This window comes from Pseudophryne corroboree, chromosome 9 (genome assembly GCF_028390025.1).
Source record: "Pseudophryne corroboree isolate aPseCor3 chromosome 9, aPseCor3.hap2, whole genome shotgun sequence".
NCBI classification, from domain to species: Eukaryota; Metazoa; Chordata; class Amphibia; order Anura; family Myobatrachidae; genus Pseudophryne; species Pseudophryne corroboree.
Window position 1 is genome coordinate 118,757,581 of NC_086452.1, and position 25,500 is coordinate 118,783,080.

Below are 25,500 nucleotides of genomic sequence, written 5' to 3' on the forward strand. Positions count from 1 at the left end.
CAGGACAGGACTTCTTACACTACACAAGTGAAGGTGATTACCATACAATTGTGGGTGACTGGGACCACATGGCTGCAGCCATGAAAATGGGGATTAATGTTGTGGTTTAAATAACTTTGCTACGTAGGTATGTAGACACAAATCCTGAAAGAACGGATGTGAAACCCTTTATCTATATGGAGCCAACAAATCTGATAAGGCAACCTTTTGCTCTTTCCATAGAACTTTACATAAAATGACTAAAGGCCACTCAGTTATTATATACCAAATAAATCAAAACAGACAGAACAATTTTCTTTTTCTTTTACCAAAAAAAAACAAAAAACAAAAACACATAAAGCCACATAAGTTTTTCTTTAAACAATCTACAAACCAGAAGCACTTTGTGCCGAATGTTCCTACTGACCAGAAGGTACTCCACAGTAATTTAAAAAAAAGGTACTCTTTATATCCATCAAACGGGAATAGAAAGCTATCAGCATAGCCACAGAGAAGAGCAAGCAAGGGTCAGCATGTGCTCTCTTATCAGAGAGAGGACAGAGTGGTAGAAAAGGGAGGAAGAAAACAGTGTGGACAGGAGATAGATGGGGAAAACAGAATTGTAGGAGAAATAATATAAGACAAGATGTGAGGGGTGCAGGGACACGAGATAGGAATGCACCAGAAAGAACAAGTCACAGTGCTGATAGTGTAGACATCTAGCAGAAAGAGAGCTGGAGAGGGGAGCAGGGAGGGACGGAGTGTGCTTAAATTCCCCTTTAATCCCTGGCGTTCTACTTCCCGCTTCCAGAACCATTCCCTTGCTCCACGGACTTACATCACATATTACACAAGAAGAACACGTTTGTTACGTCACAGCTACCAAGCTTGAGCCAGGTTTCTGTCTGAGGCAGGGAGCGAGCTCCTGTTAGCTGGTGTCCTCTGAAATAGTAGTGAGTTCTCTCTCCTTGTGTGTCTAGAACAGTGTGGGACAATCCTGTGACAACACAGATTATGACGACTGTCCCCAACAACATTAAAAAGGACCAAAGTAACATTTGCATGTCAGGAAGGTGCAGTATGACCTTTAAGATGAAGGTTAGTCATCCACCCAGGTATTCTTCTAAACAGAACAATGGATTCCCAACAGTCAAGCCATAAATTAGGGAATGCGCTGATCAAAGCCTGACATGACTCAGTTACGATGTATAAATCTGGTGGTAGAGGGACTTGTAATCCACGTATAATGCAACTAATCTTTCGGGACTACTCCATACAGGTAAATGTTACAATTTACTGCTAGGTAAGGAATTTGCTCTTAAACTACAACAGAAGAATAATCAATTACAGTTGTAGGTGGTGTGTTTGAATGGGCTAATGTTCCCAATACCAGTGTATAGATAATTTCCATGACAACAGGACTCAACAGGAAAAGCAACTGGTGCTCTCTCCCTATGCTCAGCAGTTGAGCTCCTTTCTAAAAACACAATGATTCCCTCCATGACACAGAAGGAATGGACAAAGCATGCGCACGGACAAAAAGCCAAGCTGAACAGCAATGCACATACACAGCTACAAAGCACCGGCCACAACCCTCAGTGTCTACCAGTGCCCCACCCCCACTCAAATGTACATTAGTAAAAGAGGAGGAGGGAGAAGTGCTGGGAGAGACACTCGCGGAGAGGTAAATTGTCACCAAGCGGAGGTCTAGTTCAAAAGATTGTCCTTGCACTAACGAGAAAGCAAACAGGTGAGAGAGGGGGCAGCCGTGTCGTGTTTCTGAACCCGTCTCATGGAGAAGGTGAGAATGAACTCTTCAAAGCCAAGCTCTACTTTCTATAAATGAGGTCTGCTGCCCCCTTCCCAATTACTGCATTGTGCATCTACTGCAGTGCTGGGTACGGTGGGGGGGAGTTTAAGACTGGTTCCCTATTGTCAGCCCTTGTGGGAAGGTCTGCTGGCAAATGTGGGTAGAACCCAAAAGGCAGCAATGAGATAGATGACGGCAGCATGAGTCTGCCGCCACAGAAAATACTTCAAACATTCATTGCACCATCAATATGCAATGTGTAGATGTCATTTATCTGGCAGTAAGGAAGAGAATGGCAATTCTAACCACCCTGCTGCGTGAGGCCTGTAATCCACTACCCCATGGCTTTATAAACTCAGCAGCAAAACGGATAAGCACAACTCCTAAGTGCAGGGTGCTGAGGCTATTGGAGGCAGTGCTCGGCTCTTACAAAGAGCAGAATACAGGCCCATGTAGGACTGGCTTCTGTCAGATATGGAGGTGGCTGCACACCACTAAGATGAGCCTGGAGGATCTGAACACATCCAGCAAGAAGATCAGGGAAGGTAGGGAGAAGACTACAGTGAGTAAGAAAAACAAAACTTTGGTTTAAAACAATGGATTGATGAAGGTTTAAATGAAGGGTGTTAACCCCTCTAAGCTCTGTCACTCCCCCAGCCCCTTTTTTTTTATTGGGACCCCTTCCAGCACTGCTGGGGGGGTGGGAACGCAAAATATCACAATGCATTACAAACAAATACATGAATATGGAAGTGGAGAAAAGGGCAACGAGGAGAGGAATGGAGGAAAATAAAAAAAAGAGAAGTGTTGAGCATTGCAACCCTAGCACAGGCTGCTGTATGTGGCACCACAGTGCAAGAAATTAATAAATATTTCAAGTCTGTTTGACGTGAGGCAAGCAATAAGCTGGGAGAACTGGCGCACAGGTGTTTTCTGACCACCCACCAACTTCATGACAGTCCATCCGTTTTTGATAGCCTCAGATATAGAAAGGTCTGTCCTTGGCTTCTTTTGTTAGTTCTGTCCATGAATTGTGGGGAACCAAAATCATATAAAGTGGGGTAGGCAGGATTGGAGGAGGCCAGCCCCATAATCATGGGGTGCAGGGAGACAGGACAGCAAGAAGCCATGAGAGGGGATGAAAGCCTGAAAGAGATGGTCGGAGAGTGGACTTTGAATGCAGCAACTGATTCATGTGTTGGCTTCATCATCAGTGTCATCAATCAAGACCTTGGCGTCTCGGCCCTTGCTCCTAGGAGACACAATGATGGAGAAAAAGCAGTTAGCTATCAACTTCCTGTGCAGCCAGCATGCCCTTTATTACAATACATATCACACCTTCCACTGTAGGTGGTAAACCCTTAGCTGAATTAATCCTTAACAAGAGATAAAGTGGAGACGGATAAAGAGTTATAAAGTACCAGCCAATCAGCTCCTAACAGCCATGTGACAGGCCGTGTTTGAAATATGACAGAAGCTGGTTGGCTGGTCATGTATCTCTCCTTATCAGTCTCCACTTTATCTCTTGTGAAGGCTTAATGTACACTGTGGATGAGAAGGCACGTGATAATTCTAGGTGTACAACCTAGAAATAAGTTACTGTTGTATTTTGATCTGTAACACTTCATTACAAATATTGCCATGTGGTGCTGGTGTTAATATGTAGCACTGCTGATAAACCTATTTCCGCAAAATATACATACATATATAGTGAATGTGTGTGTCTCTCTCTAAGATCTTGACAAAGGGGCTAGGACCCCCGAAACGTTGATGTCCTTTTCTATGTGACCTTTTCAATACATCGTTGTTTCAGAAGTCCCTGAGTGCAGCAGCATTTGTTTTTCTATTAGCAACAGCTTCTCTGAGGGCACCGGGGCGATTTGCTCACTATAGGGAGTGCCGGACTATGTGTGTGTGTGTGTGTGTGTGTGTGTGTGTGTGTGTGTGTGTGTGTGTGTGTGTGTGTGTGTGTGTGTGTGTGTGTGTGTGTGTGTAATATATATATATATATATATATCTATATCTATCTATCTATCTATCTATCTATCTATCTATATATATCTATATGTATCTATATATATCTATATGTATCTATATATCTATCATCATCACCAATCCGCACCGAAAATTCTTAGAAGGGAAAAAGAAAAAACTACAACAGGCATTTAATTATTTTGCCTGATGGGTGTTTTTCAATTCAATTGTAGCCTGTTTTTGTCCACAAAAAAAATGTCCCATTTTCGTCCGTAAAAACATAGGACCTGGGATAAGTTCCCGTACCTGTGTTTTTGTGGCAGTGATTGCGAAAACAGGGCACTTATCGTGTAATCTTTCCGGGACCTCATTGGGTCCCCCAAAAAATCTGCGATGAGTGCCAGCTTACGGGGCTAATTGGATAGGCCCCAGGGGATCAATTAGGCACAGTAAATTACCACGGCTGATTGCTGTTGCCATCATTATTTTTACATATTCTGACAATGTATAACAATTTAAAAAAAAAATAAAGAAAAAAATAAAAAAAAAATAAGAATTTACTCACCGGTAATTCTATTTCTCGTAGTCCGTAGTGGATGCTGGGGACTCCGTCAGGACCATGGGGAATAGCGGCTCCGCAGGAGACAGGGCACAAAATTAAAAGTTTGACCACTAGGTGGTGTGTACTGGCTCCTCCCCCTATGACCCTCCTCCAAGCCTCAGTTAGGATACTGTGCCCGGACGAGCGTACACAATAAGGAAGGATTTTGAATCCCGGGTAAGACTCATACCAGCCACACCAATCACACTGTACAACTTGTGATCTGAACCCAGTTAACAGTATGATAACCGAAAAGAGCCTCTGAAACGATGGCTCCCAACAATAATAACCCGATTTTTGTAACAATAACTATGTACAATTATTGCAGACAATCCGCACTTGGGATGGGCGCCCAGCATCCACTACGGACTACGAGAAATAGAATTACCGGTGAGTAAATTCTTATTTTCTCTGACGTCCTAAGTGGATGCTGGGGACTCCGTCAGAACCATGGGGATTATACCAAAGCTCCCAAACGGGCGGGAGAGTGCGGATGACTCTGCAGCACCGAATGAGAGAACTCCAGGTCCTCCTTAGCCAGGGTATCAAATTTGTAGAATTTTACAAACGTGTTCTCCCCTGACCACGTAGCTGCTCGGCAGAGTTGTAATGCCGAGACCCCTCGGGCAGCCGCCCAAGAGGAGCCCACCTTCCTTGTAGAGTGGGCATTGACAGATTTAGGCTGTGGCAGGCCTGCCACAGAATGCGCAAGTTGAATTGTGCTACAAATCCAACGAGCAATCGTCTGCTTAGACGCAGGAGCACCCAGCTTGTTGGGTGCATACAGTATAAACAGCGAGTCAGACTTCCTGACTCCAGCCGTCCTTGAAATATATATTTTTAATGCTCTGACAACGTCCAGCAACTTGGAGTCCTCCAAATCGCTAGTAGCCGCAGGCACCACAATAGGCTGGTTCAGGTGAAACGCTGACACCACCTTAGGGAGAAACTGAGGACGCGTCCGCAGTTCTGCCCTGTCCGAATGGAAAATCAGATATGGGCTTTTGTACGATAAAGCCGCCAATTCTGACACTCTCCTGGCCGAAGCCAGGGCCAGTAGCATGGTTACTTTCCATGTAAGATATTTCAAATCCACCGATTTGAGTGGCTCAAACCAATGGGATTTGAGAAAATCCAAAACTACATTGAGATCCCACGGTGCCACTGGAGGCACAACCGGGGGCTGTATATGTAGTACTCCTTTGACAAAAGTTTGGACTTCAGGAACTGAAGCCAATTCTTTCTGGAAGAAAATCGACAGGGCCGAAATTTGAACCTTAATGGACCCCAATTTGAGGCCCATAGACAATTCTGTTTGCAGGAAATGTAGGAATCGACCCAGTTGAAATTCCTCCGTGGGGGCCTTCCTGGCCTCACACCACGCAACATATTTTCTCCAAATGCGGTGATAATGTTGTGCGGTCACTTCCTTCCTGGCTTTAATCAGGGTAGGGATGACTTCCTCTGGAATGCCTTTTTCCTTTAGAATCCGGCGTTCAACCGCCATGCCGTCAAACGCAGCAGCGGTAAGTCTTGGAATAGACAAGGTCCCTGCTGAAGCAGGTCCCTTCTTAGAGGTAGAGGCCACGGATCTTCCGTGAGCATCTCCTGAAGTTCCGGGTACCAAGTCCTTCTTGGCCAATCCGGAGCCACGAGTATCGTTCTTACTTCCCTTTGCCGTATAATTCTCAGTACCTTGGGTATGAGAGGCAGAGGAGGGAACACATACACTGACTGGTACACCCATGGTGTTACCAGAGCGTCCACAGCTATTGCCTGAGGGTCTCTTGACCTGGCGCAATACCTGTCCAGTTTTTTGCTGAGGCGGGACGCCATCATGTCCACCATTGGTCTTTCCCAACGGACCACAATCATGCGGAAGACTTCTGGATGAAGTCCCCACTCTCCCGGGTGAAGATCGTGTCTGCTGAGGAAATCTGCTTCCCAGTTGTCCACTCCCGGGATGAACACTGCTGACAGTGCTATCACATGATTTTCCGCCCAGCGAAGAATCCTTGCAGCTTCTGCCATTGCCCTCCTGCTTCTTGTGCCGCCCTGTCTGTTTACGTGGGCGACTGCCGTGATGTTGTCCGACTGAATCAACACCGGCTGACCCTGAAGCAGAGGTTTTGCCAGGCTTAGAGCATTGTAGATTGCTCTTAGTTCCAGTATATTTATGTGAAGAGACGTCTCCAGGCTTGACCACACGCCCTGGAAGTTTCTTCCCTGTGTGACCGCTCCCCAGCCTCTCAGGCTGGCATCCGTGGTCACTAGGACCCAGTTCTGTATGCCGAATCTGCGGCCCTCTAACAGATGAGCACTCTGCAACCACCATAGCAGAGACACCCTTGTCCTTGGCGACAGGTTTATCCGCTGATGCATCTGCAGATGCGATCCGGACCACTTGTCCAGCAGATCCCACTGAAAAATTTGTGCATGGAATCTGCCGAATGGAATCGCTTCGTAAGAAGCCACCATTTTTCCCAGGACTCTTGTGCATTGATGCACAGACACTTTTCCTGGTTTTAGGAGGTTCCTGACGAGTTCGGATAACTCCCTGGCTTTCTCCTCCGGAAGAAACACCTTTTTCTGAACAGTGTCCAGAATCATCCCTAGGAACAGCAAACGTGTCGTCGGGATCAGTTGGGATTTTGGAAAATTCAGAATCCACCCGTGCTGTTGGAGCACTACTTGGGTTAGTGCTACTCCGACCTCCAGCTGTTCTCTGGACCTTGCCCTTATCAGGAGATCGTCCAAGTAAGGGATAATTAATACGCCTTTTCTTCGAAGGAGGATCATCATTTCGGCCATTACCTTGGTAAAGACCCGGGGTGCCGTGGACAATCCAAACGGCAGCGTCTGAAACTGATAATGACAGTTCTGTACCACGAACCTGAGGTACCCTTGGTGTGAAGGGCAAATTGGGACATGGAGGTAAGCATCCTTGATGTCCAAGGACACCATAAAGTCCCCTTCTTCCAGATTCGCTATCACTGCTCTGAGTGACTCCATCTTGAACTTGAATTTTTGTATGTACAGGTTCAGAGATTTCAGATTTAGAATAGGTCTTACCGAGCAGTCCGGCTTCGGTACCACAAATAGCGTGGAGTAATACCCCTTTCCCTGTTGTAAAATGGGTACCTTGACTATCACCTGCTGAGAATACAGCTTGTGAATGGCTTCCAATACCGTCGCCCTGTCGGAGGGAGACGTTGGCAAAGCAGACTTTAGGAACCGGCGAGGGGGAGACGTCTCGAATTCCAACCTGTAACCCTGAGATACTACCTGCAGGATCCAGGGGTCCACCTGCGAGTGAGCCCACTGTGCGCTGAAATTCTTGAGGCGACCCCCCACCGCCCCTGAGTCCGCTTGTAAGGTCCCAGCGTCATGCTGAGGCCTTTGCAGAAGCCGGGGAGGGCTTCTGCTCCTGGGAGGGAGCTGCTTGCTGCAGTCTCTTACCCTTTCCTTTGCCTCGGGGCAGATATGAATGTCCTTTTGCCCGCTTGTTCTTATAGGAACGAAAGGACTGCGGCTGAAAAGACTGCGTCTTTTTCTGCTGGGAGGTGACCTGAGGTAAAAAGGTGGATTTCCCGGCTGTTGCCGTGGCCACCAAATCCGATAAACCGACCCCAAATAATTCCTCCCCTTTATACGGCAATACTTCCATATGCCGTTTGGAATCCGCATCACCTGACCACTGTCGCGTCCATAAACTTCTTCTGGCAGATATGGACATCGCACTTACTCTTGATGCCAGAGTGCAAATATCCCTCTGTGCATCACGCATATAAAGAAATGCATCCTTTAAATGCTCTATAGTCAATAAAATATTGTCCCTATCCAGGGTATCAATATTTTCAGTCAGTGATTCCGACCAAGCCACCCCAGCACTGCACATCCAGGCTGAGGCGATTGCTGGTCGCAGTATAACACCAGTATGTGTGTATATACTTTTTAGTGTATTCTCCAGCCTCCTATCAGCTGGGTCCTTGAGGGCGGCCGTTTCTGGAGACCGTAACGCCACTTGTTTTGATAAGCGTGTGAGCGCCTTATCTACCCTAGGGGGTGTTTCCCAGCGCGCCCTAACCTCTGGCGGGAAAGGGTATAACGCCAATAACTTCTTTGAAATTAGCAGTTTTCTATCGGGGGTAACCCACGCTTCATCACACACTTCATTCAATTCCTCTGATTCAGGAAAAACTACAGGTAGTTTTTTCACACCCCACATAATACCCCTTTTTGTGGTACTTGCAGTATCAGAGATATGCAAAGCCTCCTTCATTGCCGTGATCATATAACGTGTGGCCCTACTGGAAAATACGTTTGTTTCTTCACCGTCGACACTAGATTCGGTGTCCGTGTCGGTGTCTGTGTCGACCGACTGAGGTAAAGGGCGTTTTACAGCCCCTGACGGTGTTTGAGACGCCTGGACAGGTACTAACTGGTTTGCCGGCCGTCTCATGTCGTCAACCGACTTTTGCAGCGTGCTGACACTATCACGTAATTCCATAAACAAAGCCATCCATTCCGGTGTCGACTCCCTAGGGGGTGACATCACCATTACAGGCAATTGCTCCGCCTCCACGCCAACATCGTCCTCATACATGTCGACACACATGTACCGACACACAGCAGACACACAGGGAATGCTCTGATAGAAGACAGGACCCCACTAGCCCTTTGGGGAGACAGAGGGAGAGTTTGCCAGCACACACCCAAGCGCTATAAATATATAGGGACAACCTTAAATAAGTGTGTTCCCCTTATAGCAGCTTAAATATTATTAATATCGCCAAATAAGTGCCCCCCCTCTCTGTTTTTACCCTGTTTCTGTAGTGCAGTGCAGGGGAGAGCCTGGGAGCCTTCCTAGCAGCGGAGCTGTGTAGGAAAATGGCGCTGTGTGCTGAGGAGAATAGGCCCCGCCCCCTTTTCGGCGGGCTTCTTCTCCCGTTTTTCTGACAACCTGGCAGGGGTTAAATACATCCATATAGCCCCAGAGGCTATATGTGATGTATTTTTAGCCAGAATAGGTACTTTCATTGCTGCCCAGGGCGCCCCCCCCAGCGCCCTGCACCCTCAGTGACCGTTGGTGTGAAGTGTGCCGAGAGCAATGGCGCACAGCTGCAGTGCTGTGCGCTACCTCATGAAGACTGAGAAGTCTTCAGCCGCCGGTTTCTGGACCTCTTCTCTCTCCGGCATCTGCAAGGGGGTCGGCGGCGCGGCTCCGGTGACCCATCCAGACTGTACCTGTGATCGTCCCTCTGGAGCTAGTGTCCAGTAGCCTAAGAAGCCAATCCATCCTGCACGCAGGTGAGTTCACTTCTTCTCCCCTAAGTCCCTCGTTGCAGTGAGCCTGTTGCCAGCAGGACTCACTGAAAATAAAAAACCTAACAAACTTTTTCTAAGCAGCTCTTTAGGAGAGCCACCTAGATTGCACCCTGCTCGGACGGGCACAAAAACCTAACTGAGGCTTGGAGGAGGGTCATAGGGGGAGGAGCCAGTACACACCACCTAGTGGTCAAACTTTTAATTTTGTGCCCTGTCTCCTGCGGAGCCGCTATTCCCCATGGTCCTGACGGAGTCCCCAGCATCCACTTAGGACGTCAGAGAAAGTACCGGTATTTTAATTACCTACCGGTAAATCCTTTTCTCGCAGTCCGTTGAGGATACTGGGATTCCATTTAGTAGTAATGGGGTTCAGACGGGTCCACTGGGAGCCATGGGCACTTTAATAATTTGATAGTGTACCCATGGCTGGCTACCCAGCATGCCCCATCACCCTTTACTCTGTGATACCCTGCACCATATTTGAAGAGACCCTCCCGGGGATCCTACTCTATTCTATTCTGTCCCTTTCTCTTCTTCCATGTCTTTTTTCTCTTTGACCTTCTTCTACTCTTACCTCCTAACGCTAGTCGGATAGCTGCGCTACCGACTGGCCCTTTTCTCTATTTTACACTACCCGCTCTCTGGGTTAAAAATGGGTCACTGTTCTTTTCCCAATCATCTGTATAACCACCAAATGTTATGTTATACCTCCAATGTAATCTGTTGAAACCATTACCTGTTGGTATCTGATTGTATTTGTGATCCCGTGAATAAAAATAATAAAATAAAAAATAAAAAAAAAGAATTTGTTAGTGTAGGCTGGCTCCTCCCTCTATGCCCCTCCTACCAGACTCCGTATAGGAAACTGTGCCTGAGAAGATGGACATACTTTGAGAGAAGGATAAAGATAGTGGTGAGATTCCGTACCAGCACACACAAAATAGAGGAAAGCAATGCTAACCCAACTTTAAACAGGAACAGCAACAGCTGAACCAACAATACTTAACCAAGTAACAGTGCAGGAAGAATGAAGCACCGGGTGGGCGCCCAGTATCCTCTACTGACTACGAGAAAAGGATTTACCGGTAGGTAATTCAAATCCTATTTTCTCTTACGTCCTAGAGGATACTGGGAATGTACCAAAGCTTCCAAAAGAGGTGGGAGAGTGCTGAAGTTCCTGCAGAACTGTTTGACCAAACTGAAGATCCTCAGAGGCCAAAGTATCAAACTTGTAGAACTTTGCAAATGTGTTCGAACCTGACAAAGTAGCTGCTCGGCAGAGCTGTAAAGCCGAGACACCCTGGGCAGCCGCCCAGGAAGAACCCACCGACCTAGTAGAGTGAGCCTGTACAGATTTTGGAACCGGCATGTCTGCCACGGAATAAGCATGCTGGATAGTGAGCCTCATCCAGCGTGCAATTGTCTGCTTTGAAGCAGGACACCCAATTTAATTGGGATCATATAGAAAGAACAGCGAGACGGATTTCCTGTGATGAGCTGTCCTCTTCACATACACCTTCAAAGCCCTCACAACATCCAAAGACTTTGAAGTAGTGGAAGTGTCGGTGATAATCGGAACCACAATAGGTTGGTTGACGTGAAACGCAGACACCACTTTCGGAAGAAATTGCTGACGAGTTCCGAGTTCAGCTCTGTCCTCATGGAAAATTAAATAGGGGCACTTGTGAGACAAAGCCCCCAGCTCCGACACACGTCTTGCTGAAGCCAAGGCCAACAGTGTGACTGTCTTCCACGTAAGATATTTTACGTCCACCTCCTGTAACGGTTCAAACCAGTCCGATTTGAGGAACTGCAGTACCAAACTGAGATCCCAAGGTGCCGTGGGAGGCACAAAGGGAGGTTGGATGCGCAGAACAACTTTCAAAAATGTCTGGATCTCAGGGAGAGAAGCCAATTGTTTTTGAAAGAAAATGGACAAGGCCGAAATCTGGACTTTTATGGAGCCCAGATCCACACCTGCCTGCAGAAAAAGCAGGAAGCTTCCCAGGTGAAATTCCACCGCAGAATAAGTTCTGCTCTCACACCAAGAGACTTATTTCTTCCAAATACGCTGGTAATGTTTAGATGTTACACCCTTCCTGGCTTGGATCATAGTCGCGATAACTTTATTAGGGATCCCTCTTCTGGCTAGAATCAGCCGTTCAACTTCCATGCCGTCAAACGTAGCCGTGGTAAGTCCTGATAGACGAACGGGTCCTGTTGCAGAAGATCCTCGCGAAGAGGTAGAGGCCACGGATCCCCGAGGAGCATCTCCAGAAGGTCCGTGTACCAGGCCCTTCTTGGCCAGTCCAGAGCAATGAGTATTGCTTGAACCTTTTCCCTTTTTATTCTTTTGAGAATTCTTGGGATCAGAGGAAGTGGAGGAAACACAAACACCATCTGATAGACCCATGGAGTCGTCAGAGCGTCTACTGCCACTGCCTGTGGGTCTCTCGCCCTGGAACAATACCGCTTGAGCTTCCTGTTGAGATGAGAGGCCATCATGTTGATTTGTGGATATCCCCACCGACATGTCAAGCACCGGAACACCTCCGGGTGAAGGCCCCACTCCCTCGGGTGCAGGTCGTGTTTGCTGAGGAAGTCTGCTTCCCAGTTGTCTACTCCCGGAATGAAGACCACTGACAACGCCACAGTGTTTTTTCTGCCCAAAAGAGAATTCTTGACACCTCTGTCGGTTTATGTACGTCACAGCCGTCACATTGTCCGACTGGACCTGAATGGCCTGATCCTGAAGAAGATAAGAGGCCTGCAGAAGGGCGTTGTATATGGCCCCGAGTTCCAGAATGTTGATTGGAAGGATGACTTCCTGACTTGACCATCTTCCTTGAAACTGCACCCCCTGGGTGACTGCTCTCCAACCTCTGAGGCTTGCGTCCATGGTTAACAGGATCTAGTCCTGAATTCCAAAGCTCCGGCCTTCGATGAGGTGAGAGATCTGTAGCCACCACAAAAGGGAGATCCTGGCTTTTGGCGACAGACAAATCCTCCGGTGCATGTGAAGATGCGATCCGGACCATTTGTCCAACAGATCGAGCTGGAAGGGTATTGATGCGCCTCGTAAGAGGCCACCATTTTCCCCAGAAGGCGAATGCATAGATGCACCGATATCCGGGTTGACTTCAGGACATCCCGAACCATCGACTGGATCACCAATGCCTTTTACATCGGCAGGAACACTTTCTGCAACTCTGTGTCCAGTATCATTCCCAGGAATGGGAGCCTCCTTGTTGGCTCTAGGTGAGATTTCGGAAGGTTCAGAATCCACACGTGATACTAGAGAAGTTTGGTTGAGAGGCCAATGCTGTCCAGCAACCTCTCCCTGGACGGAGCCTTTATCAGAAGATCGTCCAGGAACGGAATTATGCTCACGCCCTGCTTGCGGAGTAGAAACATCATCTCTGCCATCACTTTGGTGAACACCCTCGGTGCAGAGGAGAGACCAAATGGCATGGCCTGGAACTGGTAGTGACAGTCCTGCAGCACAAACCATAGATAAGCCTGATGAGGCAGCCAGATCGGAATGTGAAGGTACGCATCCTTGATATCCAGGGACACTAGGAATTCCCCTTCCTCCAGACCTGAGAGACTCAGAGACTCCATCTTAAATTTGAACACTCGTAAATACGGGTTCAACGATATTAGATTCAAAATCAGTCTCACTGAACCGTCCGGTTTCGGTACTACAAACAAGTCAGAATAGTACCTCTTGTTTTACCGCTGAGGTGGAACTGGAACAATTACCCGAGTCTGTACCAGTTTTTGGATGGCCTGCTGTAAAGTTACACTTGCCTCTTGTGAAGCTGGTAAGCCTGATCTGAAGAATCTGTGAGGTGGGAGCTCTTGGAACTCCAGTTTGTAGCCCTGGGAAATAAGATCTGTTACCCAGGGATTCCGACACGAACTTGACCAGATGTGACTGAAGAATTTTAGTCGGGCTCCGACCTGACCGTACTCCAGGCCTCGCGGTCCACTGTCACGCTGAAGGTTTTGAGGGAGCAGAGCCTGAGCTCTGTTCCCGAGCACCTGGAGTTGCTGATTTGCGTTGTTTACCTCTTGCGCCCCTGAAGGTCGTAGAAGCACCTCTGGATTTTCCCTTAAACTTGGCTGTCCGAAAGGACTGTAAATTTGAAGCTGAATAAGCTTTCCTGGCTGGAGGAGCTGCGGAAGGAAGATAAGTAGACTTACCTGCAGTAGCTTTGGAGATCCATTTGTCTAGTTTGTCTCCAAACAAGGCCTCTCCTATGAATGGTGGGCCTTCCACGCCTTTGCTGGAGTCTGCATCAGCAGTCCACTGGCGTAGCCACAAGCCCCTGCGTACTGACACAGCCATTAGCAGTGGTACGTGCATTAAGCAAACCTATCTCTTTTATGGCTTCCACCATAAAGTTCGCAGAGTCCTGTATATGCAGCAGGAGTAATTAGGTTACCTGACCATTTAGCAATGGCTTATGTGATCCATGCACACGCAAAAGTGGGTCTCTGGGCCACCCCAGCAGCTGTGTACAATGATTTGAGTGTAGTCTCAATTTAACAATCAGCTGTATCTTTTACGGAGGCTGCACCAGGGACAGGCAATACAATCTTTCTTGACAGCCTAGAGACTGATGCGTCCACTATCGGTGGATTTTCCCATTTTTTCCTATCCTCCAGAGGAAAAGGAAAAGATGAGAGCAACCATTTAGGGATTTGAAATTTCTTATCAGAATTAACCCACGGTTCTTTAAACAGGGTATTTAATTCCTTTGAAACAGGAAAAGTGACTGAGGACTTCTTTTTTACATTAAAATAAGATTCCTCACACTCCTCTGACACATTATCAGGAATTTGCAGAACATCTCTGATAGCCTCTATGAGTCTCTTCTATTCCCTGTGACAGAGTAGCATCCCCCCCCCCCACCCCCTCCAAATCCACCTCACCCTCCTCCATGTCTGTTCCGTCAGAGTCAGACTGCAGGATATGGGTCAGAGATCATTTTTGCGGACAAATGGGAGGGGATTGAGACGCTGGTTTGGGGACTGAATCTCTATTCATAAACTCATCCACAGTCTGTCTTAAGTATTGTATCTCTTTCTCACTGCGGGATAGTTTTGTAGAAATATTTAAGATCATTCCCTTAATGGAATTAACCCACTCCGGTTCAGCCCCGCTATTCTGGGAAGGTGCACTGCCCTGAGTACCCAGTAGTGAGCCCCCTGGTGAAGAGGAACACTCCGCTGTACAAGAAACACACTCTTTCCCTGACATAATGTAAATGTGATAGCACATACACACTGGAAAAAGTTAAGCACAATTAACCCACAAAGAGCCCTTCAGGGAGACACCGTTATTTGGAGCCAGCCCCCACGCGCCCTTATTGCTAATGCAAAGCTTAGCAAGGGACTTAGTACCCTAATAATCGCTCCCCCTCTGCTATGATCCCGATACCGCTGAGGTAATCTGGCGTCTTTCCGGAGGAGCTGCGCGCCCCTGTCAGTCAGCGCTGCGCCCCTGTCAGTCAGCGTCTGTGTCCACTGCAGAGAGAAAATGGCGCTGGTGATCTGCTGGATCCGATCATAGTGAAGCCCTGCCCCTTCAATGGCGCGCAGTCGTCCCGCTTTTTTTTTATATTGGCTGAGGTAATCCGGTGCTTAAAATGGAGAGAAAACCGTTTTAAGGCTGTTTTTGCCAGTGTGGGTACTGTGTACAGTGTACTGAGACGCAGCTGTGTACGGTGTCTGGAGACGCATTCCGCCCCGGTGTGTCCTGTCAGCGGGGAACACGACCATTAATCCTTCAAGAGGTTGGGCCGTTCTTCCCCCTAAGTCCCACGAAGCAGGCAGGCTGGTGCCCACCAGCCCTGCCTGAAAATAACAAACAAACTAAATGCAGAAAACTCTTCAGGAGCTTCCATAAGCGTGACCGGCTCCTCCGGGTACATTTTCTAAACGGAGTCTGGTAGGAGGGGCATAGAGGTAGGAGTCAGCACACACCATCAAATTCTTAAAGTGCCCATGGCTCCTAGTGGACCAGTCTATACCCCATGGTACTAAATGGAACCCCAGTTCCTCTAGGACGTAAGAGAAATATAAAATAATAAAGAACAAACCTGCACTATGGAAGACACAATCAGCTGTGAGTTTCCATGGGAACATTGCAAGCACTAATAACACCTGAGTTACCCATGCAGAAAATGGTGTCCGTACCATAGTAACCCAATATGCCCGCAGCCACGCATAATGCGAGGTTCCAACGGAATCTCGCAGGTAATTGTATCAAGTCTTGACATGTTCTGCATCCATATAGCTGCTGCCAGGACTTTTATACTGGACAACAAAAAATGTCAAGGCAAATGCAACAGTTGTGGATAATTAAAATACAAAAATACTCCTAATCAAAAAAAGGACACCAACAACTACAGAAGTTCTGACATATGGAGCACCGCCTGGCTACTATGGATAGTAGTGGCTACTCACTGGGAAGATAGGAGAGGTCTGCGCAGGGATATACTCTGGCTGCGTTTCCAGGTCTTGCTCTTGGCTCGGTTTTTCACTCCATCGTCTTGATCCATCATTTGCTCCAGCAGTGTTTGGTCATCGGCATTCATAGGAGCCACAGAGATGTCGCGCACGGCGCGGAACTCACCACAGTTATTTAAGTGTTCGTTCTCCAGCCGGAAGAAGTTCCACACAAAGCGGCTGCAGGTAATGACAACACCAAACATGGGTCACAGAGCTTATGCACAAAGAAGTGGGACAGCACCATTATTACAGGGATATTTTGTTAGCTTAACCAATGACAATAGAATCTAATAAAGGTAGCCCAGCAATGGCACTAGAGTAGGTCTATGAATTCATGGATTCTCATTAACATGGGTTATCCTACAGAACAGTTTCCTCCACTTTTAGCATATCTAGCTTTTAGAAGAGACAAGAGAAAGTTTAAGACAATCTGTGAATGAGATTCTGCTCTGGACCAACAATGTACAGGTGTGTCCTCATACATCAGTGCTGCAGTCACATCACACAGCCCCACTAGGCACGCCAGGCATCTTTTGAGACTGTGCTGACTTTTATATGTGTAACCGAGTCCCTGACTCTGCATATGACACAAGTGTCGCATATCAAATTAATCAGCACACCAGCCACATTGCATGTGTAAGAGGCGCACAATGCTAGCAGTTGCATGGGACCTGTCAGCTCCATCTCCCACTGCGCAGCGCATTGAGGCCAAATGTATGAGGACACATCTGTACATACTCCAGGCTGTAAGCGTTCAGCTCAGTTAAGACATGGAAAAGTATAATTTGATTGGGAAAAGTCCTAGTTAATAAGACGGGCATTCAACGTACAGCCCTCCAGGCGCTATAAAACTGCAAAACCCAGCATGTCCTTCCACACAGTTCTGCTATTAGTACATGCTAAATCAGTGCTAGGACATGCTGAGATGTGTAGTGTCACTGCAGCTGGATGTCCGCATGTTCAATGCTCGTGTCATAAGGAATAATAGAAAGGACTGAAATGAAACCTGTCTCCATGTATTCAATTCCAATTATTAGTTAAGGCACTTTCAAATATGTATATATGATGTATACACGCTATAAGCAGTTTTGCCTTTGAGGTAGGAAAAGCCATTACATCATTTTATCTGGAGGGACTATTATATAGAACAAAACATAGCGACACAGGAACCTGGGAGCAGTTTCTTTAGTGACCAGCAGAGGGAATAACTTGCATGGATAAAGATAATGAAGAACCAATTCACTGCACATGACCAGATTCCCTAAAGACAGATGACGGAATCAGATACTGTGTATCAATCCTTTCACAAAAAGATGGATTTGTGAGATGACCACAAAGAGAATCATCAGTAAAAATACACATTAGCATTTAGTGATCAGCTGGCAGCTGTTGCAGCCTTCCATTGCAGCTCATATTCACTGTCGGGAGCATGTCAGGGCTGACAGACATCATGGCTACTATGTTGGAAAACCAGAAGCTCTCCCACCTCACCAAATAATACGTTTGGACGTAGATACCCTAATTGAAATATGTATTTTCTGTCAATTACCCATGTGGCCTGACAATGATGCACACTGGAGGTCTGACTGCTCAGTGTCTAACCTCAATATACAATGGAAGCTGTATAATGCATGCTTCTCCAGAAATACTAACATGAATACATTAAGCAACGGGGCCAGATTTCAGGGGGCGATAATCTTTTACACTGCTTTATTCCCAGGTGATGCGTCTGCTTCTGTGGCTAGGACATATCCATGCTTACACAGGCGAGGGGGCAATATGGTTGCTCTTGGTAAGAACTATAGCAACACCAACACAGCAGACAATGTGTGAACAGAACCAATAGCAGAAGCCCCTGTGGGGGGTCACTGTATTCTCCACATGTGTAGCTGGAGCATTGTAATAATGTATACGAGTCATGCTCTTGTTCATTCTATTCTGTAATTGTGCAATTTGCTGCGTTACTCCTATTCACCAGCACTACAGGAACCTTGTGGGGCCTCATAAATAAATATACAGAGGTTTCCTTTTTAAGTGTTGCTTCAGTAACGCCAAATAACCCGCTCTTGGTGTGCCAGGTCACATGCGACATAGACGCACATCTTATTAGCAGAACTGCATTGCTAGCACACACTGACCACTGAGGTGTGAGACAATTGTACGTGTGTGTGACTGTCTGAATCAGTGTACAAAGGGCTGCAATGTGAGCAGCCACGGAGTCTCCTCATGCTAAAATCTGTTGCGCTTCATTGAGACTGTGTGTGTACAACGATTTCCTGTTCGGCTAAAGCCTCAACCCAGGGTCTCTAGTACACGGAGCGCCTTTTTGCTGCGTCTGTGAAGTAAATATGCAAATGTTACAGAAAAATACAGTACGCTCCCTCCTCTCAGTGCATCTGCGTCGTGCCGTATGGCGTATAGACTTCCAGTAAGTAAGGACACATCTGTAGTAAGAATAATGTAGAACAAAGGAGGAAACAAGGTGTACTCACCGGAAGACTTCAAGCGGAGCAAGAACAGTGGATATTATATCTGAAGTGTTATCATGAAGTTTTAATGATGTGAGAGAGATCTGTATGGTCCATGCAAAGCGGAGAATAACATCCTGTATTATCGCACAATAATAATATGCCTGGAACAAATAAAATAATGATCAGACAAGGGGAAAGTAGATGACACGACCGCAGAACATGTCCCAAGAGAAGTCACAGCTCCTACCTTCTGTGGGTACACGATCTCCTCTCGCAGGAAGGTGTTCTCCCCTGCATTCCGGTCAAACAGACCCCAGTCCATTTTCAAATCCCAGATCAGAGTATAACATGAACTGATGACGTAGCATATGATCCACAGGTAGAGAAAAACTTGCTCATCCGAGTGGTTCTGAGCTAAGAGACAGACAAGATTCAATAACAATTAATGTACCTATAAGAAGAAGCCAAGACACCTATCCCTGGTTTATTTAATTATGCATATACAAAGACCTACTAAAACCCCATAACAGCATTAATCCTAGTGTTTCATCAGGGTGCCACGCCCTGCCCAAATTGAAAGTGGCAAAATACGCACAGCTCTAATCACAGGACACTGCTGAAGCAGCCTGCCTGTGCCTTCCCCAGGTGCCGATGGGAAAACCTGCGGTGTAGCGATCACCGTCAGTGAATAGATGCCAGACGCACTGTACCTATTCACATTGAGGGCTCCGCCCCCAAGAGCACCCCCTTTTTAAGCATGCGCAGCAATCCCATACTCGCAACTCAGCACCCGGCTCTGTCTGCATCCTAGCGGGAACACTAAATTCTACAGTTTTTCCACTTTAAGCAACAGGTTAATTAACATTTAAACATGCATCTGCAAATCATAGCAGTTCCTCTGCAAATCACAATGTCCTTTTTATAATCTCTCAGGGAACAAGCATGACTGCCAGACACAGCCCAAGTGGGGGAATTGTGCTCCAAAGAACTCTAAGCTCCAAAGGAGCAAAATTCCCGCGATGCCGGCAGCGGATGTAAAGCTGCAATCATTTAAATGGCAAAACCAGCCTGATTTTGCCTTTTAAATCTAAAGCCTAGATCGCTGGAATTGTGCGACTTCTGAAAACTCAGACCCTACTACATAATCCTCTCAGACGCAGATTTTCCATATGTCATGTGATGACACTGGGTGGGTAGTATTTACTAACAGTTATTAATATAGCGCATACATATTCCGCAGCACTTAACAGAGAATATTTGACCAATCACATCGGTCCGTGTTCCAGTGGAGCTTACAATCTAAGAGGCAGATGTATTAAGCCTGGATACGGCATAAGGAAGTGACAAACTAGTGATAAGTGCAAGGTGATAAACGCACCAGCCTATCGTCTCCTAAGTGTTAATTTACATATTGGTGCTGATTGGCTGGTGCGTTTATCACCTTGCGCTTATCACTTCCTTATGCCTTCTCCAGGTTAATACATCTACCCCTATATTCCCTACCATATACACAGTAGGGTTAATTTAGATGGCAGTCAATTAACCTACCAGTATATTTTTGGAGTGTGGGAGATAAACGGAGTACCCAGAGGAAACCCACGCAAGCAAACTCCACACAGGGCCATGGTGGGAATCAAACCCTGTGAACAGTAATGCTAGCCATTACACCATCTGTGCTGTTATGTAGAGATCATTGTGGACGGCTAAGTAGATATGATTGTGAATCGATATTCAGATAGAATTGCAAAACTGCTAAGTACAGTAGACATAACGGACAATTAAGTAGGCATTAGTGATTCCTGTATGTGAAGCGATTTTCAAAATGCTTGTATGTTCCTTTTATTGAAGTGACCCATTACATCCTTTATTCAGGGTCTCTACGAATAAATTCAAAAATCCTTTTGCATACATTCTGTCTGCTGCGGTGTCTGTCTAGGAGAGGGTAAATGTTCCTTGCCCCTCTCTGCTGCGGTGTCTGTCTAGGAGAGGGTAAATGTTCCTTGCCCCTCTCTGCTGCGGTGTCTGTCTAGGAGAGGGTAAATGTTCCTTGCCCCTCTCTGCTGCGGTGTCTGTCTAGGAGAGGGTAAATGTTCCTTGCCCCTCTCTGCTGCGGTGTCTGTCTAGGAGAGGGTAAATGTTCCTTGCCCCTCTGCTGCGGTGTCTGTCTAGGAGAGGGTAAATGTTCCTTGCCCCTCTGCTGCAGTGTCTGTCTAGGAGAGGGTAAATGTTCCTTGCCCCTCTCTGCTGCGGTGTCTGTCTAGGAGAGGGTAAATGTTCCTTGCCCCTCTGCTGCGGTGTCTGTCTAGGAGAGGGTAAATGTTCCTTGCCCCTCTCTGCTGCAGTGTCTGTCTAGGAGAGGGTAAATGTTCCTTGCCCCTCTGCTGCGGTGTCTGTCTAGGAGAGGGTAAATGTTCCTTGCCCCTCTGCTGCGGTGTCTGTCTAGGAGAGGGTAAATGTTCCTTGCCCCTCTCTGCTGCGGTGTCTGTCTAGGAGAGGGTAAATGTTCCTTGCCCCTCTCTGCTGCGGTGTCTGTCTAGGAGAGGGTAAATGTTCCTTGCCCCTCTGCTGCGGTGTCTGTCTAGGAGAGGGTAAATGTTCCTTGCCCCTCTCTGCTGCAGTGTCTGTCTAGGAGAGGGTAAATGTTCCTTGCCCCTCTGCTGCGGTGTCTGTCTAGGAGAGGGTAAATGTTCCTTGCCTCTCTATGCTGCGGTGTCTGTCTAGGAGAGGGTAAATGTTCCTTGCCCCTCTGCTGCGGTGTCTGTCTAGGAGAGGGTAAATGTTCCTTGCCCCTCTCTGCTGCGGTGTCTGTCTAGGAGAGGGTAAATGTTCCTTGCCCCTCTCTGCTGCGGTGTCTGTCTAGGAGAGGGTAAATGTTCCTTGCCCCTCTCTGCTGCGGTGTCTGTCTAGGAGAGGGTAAATGTTCCTTGCCCCTCTGCTGCGGTGTCTGTCTAGGAGAGGGTAAATGTTCCTTGCCCCTCTCTGCTGCAGTGTCTGTCTAGGAGAGGGTAAATGTTCCTTGCCCCTCTGCTGCGGTGTCTGTCTAGGAGAGGGTAAATGTTCCTTGCCTCTCTATGCTGCGGTGTCTGTCTAGGAGAGGGTAAATGTTCCTTGCCCCTCTGCTGCGGTGTCTGTCTAGGAGAGGGTAAATGTTCCTTGCCCCTCTCTGCTGCGGTGTCTGTCTAGGAGAGGGTAAATGTTCCTTGCCCCTCTCTGCTGCGGTGTCTGTCTAGGAGAGGGTAAATGTTCCTTGCCTCTCTATGCTGCGGTGTCTGTCTAGGAGAGGGTAAATGTTCCTTGCCTCTCTATGCTGCGGTGTCTGTCTAGGAGAGGGTAAATGTTCCTTGCCCCTCTCTGCTGCGGTGTCTGTCTAGGAGAGGGTAAATGTTCCTTGCCCCTCTCTGCTGCGGTGTCTGTCTAGGAGAGGGTAAATGTTCCTTGCCCCTCTGCTGCGGTGTCTGTCTAGGAGAGGGTAAATGTTCCTTGCCCCTCTCTGCTGCGGTGTCTGTCTAGGAGAGGGTAAATGTTCCTTGCCCCTCTGCTGCGGTGTCTGTCTAGGAGAGGGTAAATGTTCCTTGCCCCTCTCTTCTGCGGTGTCTGTCTAGGAGAGGGTAAATGTTCCTTGCCCCTCTCTGCTGCGGTGTCTGTCTAGGAGAGGGTAAATGTTCCTTGCCCCTCTCTGCTGCGGTGTCTGTCTAGGAGAGGGTAAATGTTCCTTGCCCCTCTCTGCTGCGGTGTCTGTCTAGGAGAGGGTAAATGTTCCTTGCCCCTCTCTGCTGCGGTGTCTGTCTAGGAGAGGGTAAATGTTCCTTGCCCCTCTCTGCTGCGGTGTCTGTCTAGGAGAGGGTAAATGTTCCTTGCCTCTCTATGCTGCGGTGTCTGTCTAGGAGAGGGTAAATGTTCCTTGCCTCTCTATGCTGCGGTGTCTGTCTAGGAGAGGGTAAATGTTCCTTGCCCCTCTCTGCTGCGGTGTCTGTCTAGGAGAGGGTAAATGTTCCTTGCCCCTCTGCTGCGGTGTCTGTCTAGGAGAGGGTAAATGTTCCTTGCCTCTCTATGCTGCGGTGTGAAGGTGTGCTACTTTAACTATTACATTTAAGCTGGCCATACACTAGAGCAACCTCGTATACAATTTTGACGCATCGTACTACGCACTGTATGCACTTTGTGCGTGTTTTGCATACGATTACGATGCAATGCGAGGCCCTGTGGGTCAAATGTCACATCCTCAGATCATATGTGCAGCCCATATTATCCGTTGTAATCGTATGCACATGCAATGCATTGTACGATGGTGTATACCAAGCATTCCCAACCACGGTCCTCAAGGCACACCAACAGTGCAGGTTTTAGTGATATCCAGGCTGCAGCACAGATGTTTAAATCAAAATAACTGAGGTACTAATTACGTCACCTGTGCTGCAGCCTGGATATCACTAAAACCTGTACTGTTGGTGTGCCTTGAGGACCGTGGTTGGGAATGTCTGGTGTATACGATCAGCGTCCTTTTAAATGACATTTGTTGTTTTTTAGAGATCACGTGTTTAGGTGAGGCATACGATCGTATGTTAAATGAAAACCAAAATCATGTGCCAGGGTCTCCCAGGGGGATTGAAGGTAAATCAGCTGTGGAATCGGATCTTATGCTGGTCCTACTAATGTATAGCAAGCTTTGTTCAGCGACACAAGGCTTACTTGGTGCAGTCATTTTTCTGTTAACTATTATATTCACTAGAGGGCAGCACAACTACGTGTAAGGCATTCTTAGGTGTGCAATTATGCCTGTTTTACATATTTTATAGGCATGCTAGCTTAAACAGACAGCTCACGAAATGTCTACATCAGTGATGGCTAACCTTGACATTCCAGCTGTTGTTGAACTACATATTCCAGCATGCCCTGCTACAGTTTTGTTATTTGGCCATGCAAAAACTGATGCAGTGCATGCTGGGATGTGTAGTTCAACAACAGCTGGAGTGTCAAGGTAAGCCATCACTGATCTAGATCATGTCAGTATTCACAGGAAAGAGAAAGCTGATCAAAGATGAACTTTGAAATTTTGACATTAATGCACCTATTAACAACATGAAGTAAAATATTTTACATGTAAGTTTTAGAAAATGTTTGAATATTCCTGTAAGTTTTGTGCTGCATCTGCCACATAAACAGTTACTTAGGGGTCTACTTACTACACCTTGGTGAAAGATAACGTGGAAAGAGATAAAGTACCAGCCGACCAGCTCCTTACAGCCATATTACAGGCTGTGTTTGACAAATGACAGGAGCTGGTTAGCAGGTACTTTCTCTCTCAAAGGCTTAGTAAATAGACCCCTTAGGTTAAATCTTAAGTTTTGTGCATCAGCTTCACCTTCAGTAACAGCATCATAGCACTGAGGTGATCCAAAATATTTCTAATTTTAGTGGAAAGGGGGGAGGTGACCAAAAGGTTAGATCAACTACGACTGTTTACAGCAGTATTGGGCTACCCAATACACTCTCCACACCTGCATGTGTGCCCCTCCAACGTCTACCAGGGCTGCACACTGCCCTTAAACTTAAGAAAAAGCAGCCTCAGATCATCCACCTCATAATGACCTCATGTCACTCTCCTGCCACTCACCCTAAAGCAGCTTCACATAACCAGGGACTTCCATGTCCCACAAACTGTCCACACAAGCCCTCAGATACTGCAAGTACTGAGAAACTCCCCCTCCCCCATGCCCACTCAGAACTCCCCACATGCAATCTCCTGATCAGTCCCTGGCAGTCTCCATGCTCCTCCACTCCCGGCAATCACATAAGGCCTTTGTGCAGGGTCATAGCCAACAGTTACAGCAATAGTCAACCGTGAACGGTGCCACCTGGGTCATCCGACTCAGGCCACGCAAAAAGTATACAGAAAGCCGGATCACCAGCGATTGGAGATGTCATCTCCAAGCACCGGCAGAACAGGCAGACTGCACACGGGTACAGTCTGAAAGGGGTCTACCCGCCAATATGCCAGGACCAGCCAGCGGTGTGAATGGTGTCTGACCCAGCTGTGATACAGGTTGGAACAGTGTCCAAAAACCGGTCAGACAAGACATGTTGGTGGAAGAGAGTTATAATTAATTGTAATAAATATCTTATGTTAACCAAAAGAAATCATTTGCTGACAAGCCTTGATAAATGACTGCATTAACCAGGGAAAAGGAAAAAACATAGCACAAACAGAAGAGTCCCATCCATCAGAGAGACACATTGTGCACATAATAAATCACAGACTTTATTAGCACTGAGATCTCATAGTGATTCTGTCACACTGAAGTCTCGGAGCAGGACGCATGCAGAACATGGGCTGCAGACATAAGGATTACCTTTGTGGGTTTGGTAGAGAGCAGCAAACGTCACCATGAAGAAGGTAGTGGAGTACTTGCCAGCATTCACCAGGTGAGGGAAAGCGCGCTTGGTGTCTCTGTATCGTCGCAGGCACTGGATGAAGCGCAGCCAGGCTGGAATACACTGAACCACAGCACGCACTCCATAGGAATATGTGTTACACTTTCCGGATCCTGTAAGTGGGAGAGCACCACAATAAATAAATAAATAAATAAATAAATAAATAAATAATCTCAGCAATTCCACAGAACGGGGAATAAAAAAAAGAAAGAAAAGGATGGCCTCCTGAGGTACAAATAGGCATTGCCCCTTGGCATGGAGATGAATATCTAAAGTATGTTTGTCCTGGTGCAGAAGAAAGGCCTGCCATGTGTAGCATTACCCATAAGTCTTTCTTCCTTTTATAGTGGCTTATGTGCATATTATTTTCATGTAGTGTGGTTGGG

At 47.1% G+C, this 25,500-nt stretch overlaps 1 protein-coding gene across 1 annotated transcript in view; it reads right to left on the bottom strand.

Moving 5' to 3' along the window:
- Positions 1 to 289: 289 nt before the first annotated feature.
- Positions 290 to 25,500, bottom strand: part of XPR1 (xenotropic and polytropic retrovirus receptor 1) — a 241,988-nt gene continuing 216,777 nt past the window's right edge. The window contains exons 11-15 of the mRNA XM_063939797.1: positions 25,033 to 25,227; positions 18,930 to 19,096; positions 18,704 to 18,843; positions 16,167 to 16,388; positions 290 to 3,041 (exon numbers count right to left, since the gene is read on the bottom strand). Coding sequence (XP_063795867.1) covers positions 2,981 to 3,041; positions 16,167 to 16,388; positions 18,704 to 18,843; positions 18,930 to 19,096; positions 25,033 to 25,227 — 785 coding nt within the window. The 3' untranslated portion in view covers positions 290 to 2,980. The remainder of the gene's footprint in view (positions 3,042 to 16,166; positions 16,389 to 18,703; positions 18,844 to 18,929; positions 19,097 to 25,032; positions 25,228 to 25,500) is intronic.